At 36.7% G+C, this 4,660-nt stretch overlaps 1 protein-coding gene across 1 annotated transcript; it reads right to left on the bottom strand.

Annotated features, from left to right (window-relative positions):
* Positions 1 to 403: 403 nt before the first annotated feature.
* Positions 404 to 3,942, bottom strand: LOC110039037. Its single transcript, XM_020743980.1, has 4 exons — positions 3,409 to 3,942; positions 2,913 to 3,169; positions 557 to 614; positions 404 to 460 (listed from the first exon to the last, which is right to left on the bottom strand). The coding sequence occupies exons 1-4, from the start codon at positions 3,940 to 3,942 to the stop codon at positions 404 to 406; spliced, it is 906 nt and encodes a 301-aa protein (XP_020599639.1).
* Between the last annotated feature and the right edge of the window lie 718 nt (positions 3,943 to 4,660).

A 4,660-nucleotide genomic window follows, 5' to 3' on the forward strand; every position in this document is an offset into this window, starting at 1 on the left:
TATATATATATATATATATATATATATATATATTAGACAAAAGAGCAGCAAGTGACTCCTTAGCGTTAATTAAAAAGAGATTACAAAGTTAGGGAGGGATAGTGGATCCCCATCTAAAAAAAAAAAATACATTATAGCCCTAGGTGTTCCAGTCTCCGCAGTAGAACGCAACGCAAAATAAAATAAATGCCTAAAGAAAAAGCTATCGAAAAAATGCATGTAATCGTCCAAAATGTATACCAAAGGAATAGTATACCCAAAAAAACTAGATGTACATGAAATCCAAATCCAACAGTAATGTCGAGCAGCAACATGAAGGTGAAGGCTTTCAGTTACAGTGAGAAGGCAAAAATTGAAATCTGAATAAAGGACCGCATCGAGCTGAAAATGTAGTGAAGGATCCCTAGCAATCCCGGTGTATAATAACAAGCCCATTAGGCCAAAAGCCATCATCAAGATCCTGCATAAACATACATTGAAACTTGCACCAAAAATAAGATCCAAATATCTGGAATGTATGAGGGAGGAGAAAAAATTGCCACTCCAAACCCAGTACAGTTCCTGTACCGAGAAATGAAAATCCAGCAAATAGTACAGAGGAAATTGAAACATATCTGTAAAGCAAGTAGATACCAAACCATAAGCAATAAATACACCAAACCAATCAGCTATTAACATTCCTATGATAAGGTTCAGCCATTAAATCCCCATGAAGTAAAACCTGTAAAGGAGAGGGAGGCACCGTATTGACTAAGATCATGGAGGTGGAGGCACCGCGTTTTGCCACCCAATTAGCCGACCTATTACTTTCGCGATGAATAAAACTCCAAAGAACCAAAACTGTAGAGGATAATCAAATAATACAGTTAATGTGTGAAGCAACATCCCAAGTGACAAGTCTCCCTTGATTTAACATCTCAAAAAGAATCTTAGAGTTGGTCTCAATCAAAATATTCAACCAATTCAAAGAGACCGCAATAGTGACCGCCATTAAAATTGCGTAAGCTTCAGACTCCCCAACAGAGGACTCCACAACAGAGTCTGCAATACATGGAGAAGAGAAAAATAGCAGGCAGCGACCACTGTGGTTACATATAAATCCCCCAAAACCAACACTGCTTTGATTCCAACTACCATCCATATTAATTTTCACCCACCCCATCGGGGGCGGTTGCCACTTCATCAAGGTTGGTTTGGAAAGTGACCTACTCTGAGGAGGGTGAGGAAGAGAGTCGAAATATATAATACCCAAGAAGAAATTATCCTTCTTACCACAGAAATTATAAATTTTAAGAGCATAAGAAAGAATATTAGATATCACATTGGAGAATCGAGGTTTACTATTTACATGTTTAATATAATTCCAGGTCATCCAAATGAACCAACATATAATATAAGGATATATGTGTAGAAAATGGTTACGCCTTCGATCCGGGTTACACAAAAAAGTAGTGGAAATCAAATCTGTGGCCGGATAAATAGTAGTGCTAAACCAAAGACCCCCCAATTTCCAAATTTGTAGCAAATTTCCAAATTTGTAGCGAAAATGGGCAAGTGAAAAATAAATGTTCCAAAGTTTCCTCATCATTGTTGCATAAAGAGCAACAAGAAGCTAACCTTAACCCCTTGAGCTTGAGGATGTCGTCACAAGGAAGTAAACGACGAAAAATTCTCCAAGCCAAGAAAGACATAGAAGGTGTTAGTGCATGGTTCCACAAACCATCCCCTCATGTAGTTGGCTGAAAATGGTGTGTGGAGTGATAAATCATTTTTGTAATAGAGCTGTCGGGATGCATCTTTAACATAGGAGTATCCGATTTATGGGAATCAAAATTAATAGTAGAAATATAAGTAGCATTTTCAGCCCCCACTAACTGAGTAAGAAGAGGCAAATTCCAGGAATTATTAAGCCAAGTATCAGAAACAAGGAGATCATTATTAATATCGACCCCAGGAGAAAAATTAATTTGAGCCCAAGAGTCATGTCGGAAGGAAACATTACCGCACCCAAGATCCAAAAAAAAAAAATCCTTGGCCCACTTCCTAACTTGAAGAAACATTTTCCAAAACCTGTAATCCCTGTCCTCCAAACCACCGAAGAAGGGTGAAAATGTTTACAGTACCTTTCATGTAAATAACTTGCCCATAAGGATTGACCACTCCAAAAATTAAGCCAATGTTTAAATAAATTAATTTCAGCAACAATATGATGAAGCTGCTTGAAACCCAAACCTCGAAGTAGGTTTGCAAATTACCTTCCAAGAGCACCACTTCTTACCCGAATGAGATCCCGCCCACAAAAAATTATTAAAAGATTGTTCAAGAATCTTTTGTGTGCTTTTTTTGATATGAAGAACTTGCAATGCATATAAGGGCATACTCTGCACAATGCTCCTATGCATAGTGATACGGCCTCCAAAAATAAGAAATTGCTCATCCAATCGAGACTGTCGAATTCTACCCTTAATTAAGTTGACACCCAAATATTTAATTGGAAACGTTGAAATGGAAAAACTGGTAAAATTAGTAGCCCAAGTAGTAGTGCAGTTGTTTACCAACTTACCAAGATAGATATTACATTTAGTAGCATTAAAGTGTAGTCCCGACAGCAATTGAAAGCCCTCCAAATAATTTTAATAGTGCGTTTGGAGGCATTAGAAAATTTGACGACATCATCAGCATAGGCTAAATGTCAGACCAGCACATTAGCTTTATTCTGATATTGTAGGGTTAGCTTTTGACTAAATTTGTGATTGATAACTCAGGAGAAATAATCAAAAATCAAAATAAAAATCGTAGGAGAAAGAGGGTCACCCTGCTTAATCCCAAGGCCGGCCTTGAAAAAACCATGTAATTCTCCGTTAATGAGGATACTATATTGATTAGACTTGAGCCAATTATGAATAATATACCGGAACGAGGTAGAGAAACCTCTGGCTTTGAGAATGTCTAAAATAAATTCCCAATTAAGAGAATCATAAGCTTTACAAATATCCAGCTTAGTAATCATATTACTGCCATGAAATTTCCTATCAATGTCAAGGAGTAATTCCAGGGCAAGCATAATATTATCAATAATTCCCCTACCTTGAATGAAAGCGGATTGGTTATGAGAAATGATCTGATTAAGATGAGGTTGGAGACGCTTAACCAGAATTTTGCAAATAACCTTGGAAATAACAGAAGTTAGAGCTATCAGACGAAATATTCCCACATAGATTTATTGTTAGATTTAGGAATAAGGACCATCGTGGCAGTGGAAAAATACTTCCCTTGGGTGTCACCCTTAAAAAAACTTTGAATGGCTTGCACCACGTCATTCTGAATAATATTCCAGTTCTTAACATAGAAATATGAGGTGAAACCGTCTGGTCTTGGAGCTCTATTACAATTAATCTCAAAAAGAACCTGAAAAATATCATTTGCAGTTGGGATACCACGGAGCACCAAATTCTCAGTGTAATCTCGTACATCATTAAAGAGAGAACTATCAATGGTGCCAACATTTTGAGAAGGGAGAAACAGATTTTGAAAATATTGCACAGCACTAACTCCCAGATCTCGATTGCTCGTAATCCAATTACCACAATCATATTTAATGCGAATAATAGTATTATTTGCATGACGTTGTTTTATCCAAGCATAAAAATATTTCATATTCCTATCACCTTGAACAAAATGTACCTCTCCCACCTTTTGTTGTAATAACTCTTCCTCCTGAATGGATGCAGCAAGGAGTTCATTATTAGCATCTTTTAATTGAGAAACCACATCATTAGACGATTCATCAATAGCTTGAAGATGTTGAACCATGCTCTCGGCCTTAACCACCCTAGCATGAACATCACCAAACACCTCCCAATTCCAAGCTCTAAAAGCACTTGCCACCTTTTTGTGAAGTTTCCAAAGTTGGAACCAAAGCATTCCCAACATCAGCAACATTCCAATTATTAGCAACAAGTCTTAAAAAATCCTCATGCTTAGACCAAACATTAAAATAGCAAAAGTGATAAGTAGTAGCTTTCTTAAAGAAGTCAAAAGATAATAGGAGTGGTTTGTGATCCGAGCCCGAGCTTGAAAGATGTTGAACCTTAGAAAAACCATAAAAAGAGAGACAATTTTTATTAGCAAAACATCTGTCAAGTTTCTAAAACCTTACCTCGCTTCCAAGTGTATTTAGAACCAATAATTCCCAAATCAGCTAAGCCTACATCCACCATAGTTTTCCCAAAGTTATTCATCAAAGAGGAGACGACCCTATGGCCACCCAATTTCTCACTACTATTTAAAATCATATTGAAATCTCCCCCCACCATCCCTTTATCAATAATAACATTGGCTAAAGCAATTAATCTTGTTCCATAAATCATATCGAGCCAAAATGGAAGTGCTAGCATACATAAAGGTAAGCTAACCCGAAAAATTATCAATAGAGAAAAAAGTATGTACAAACTGCCCGTCATCTGCAATGATGTCCATATAAATAAGTTTTCTCCAAAAAATCCAAATTTAATTAGCATAGCTGTGAAAACAGGAGTAGTGCTTAAATTTTCCCAAAATCTGATCATGAGAAGAAGAAACCATTGGTTCCAAAATCGAGAAGATACGAATTTTATGGATCCTAGTTAAAAGCATCAATTTACCAAGGGAGTTAGGATCT

This window comes from Phalaenopsis equestris, unplaced genomic scaffold, assembly GCF_001263595.1.
Source record: "Phalaenopsis equestris unplaced genomic scaffold, ASM126359v1 Scaffold234915, whole genome shotgun sequence".
Classification (NCBI taxonomy): Eukaryota; Viridiplantae; Streptophyta; class Magnoliopsida; order Asparagales; family Orchidaceae; genus Phalaenopsis; species Phalaenopsis equestris.

Bases quoted from the DNA above. Each gene is read 5' to 3' on its own strand.
- LOC110039037 (XM_020743980.1), bottom strand. From the start codon at position 3,942: ATGTTGCTGATGTTGGGAATGCTTTGGTTCCAACTTTGGAAACTTCAC. The intron at 615-2,912 runs GTATATTATTCA...CTTGCTTTACAG, and splicing joins GGTTTCTCTACCTCGTTCCG to ATATGTTTCAATTTCCTCTG. The intron at 461-556 runs GTACTGGGTTTG...ATGTTTATGCAG, and splicing joins CATTTCTCGGTACAGGAACT to GATCTTGATGATGGCTTTTG.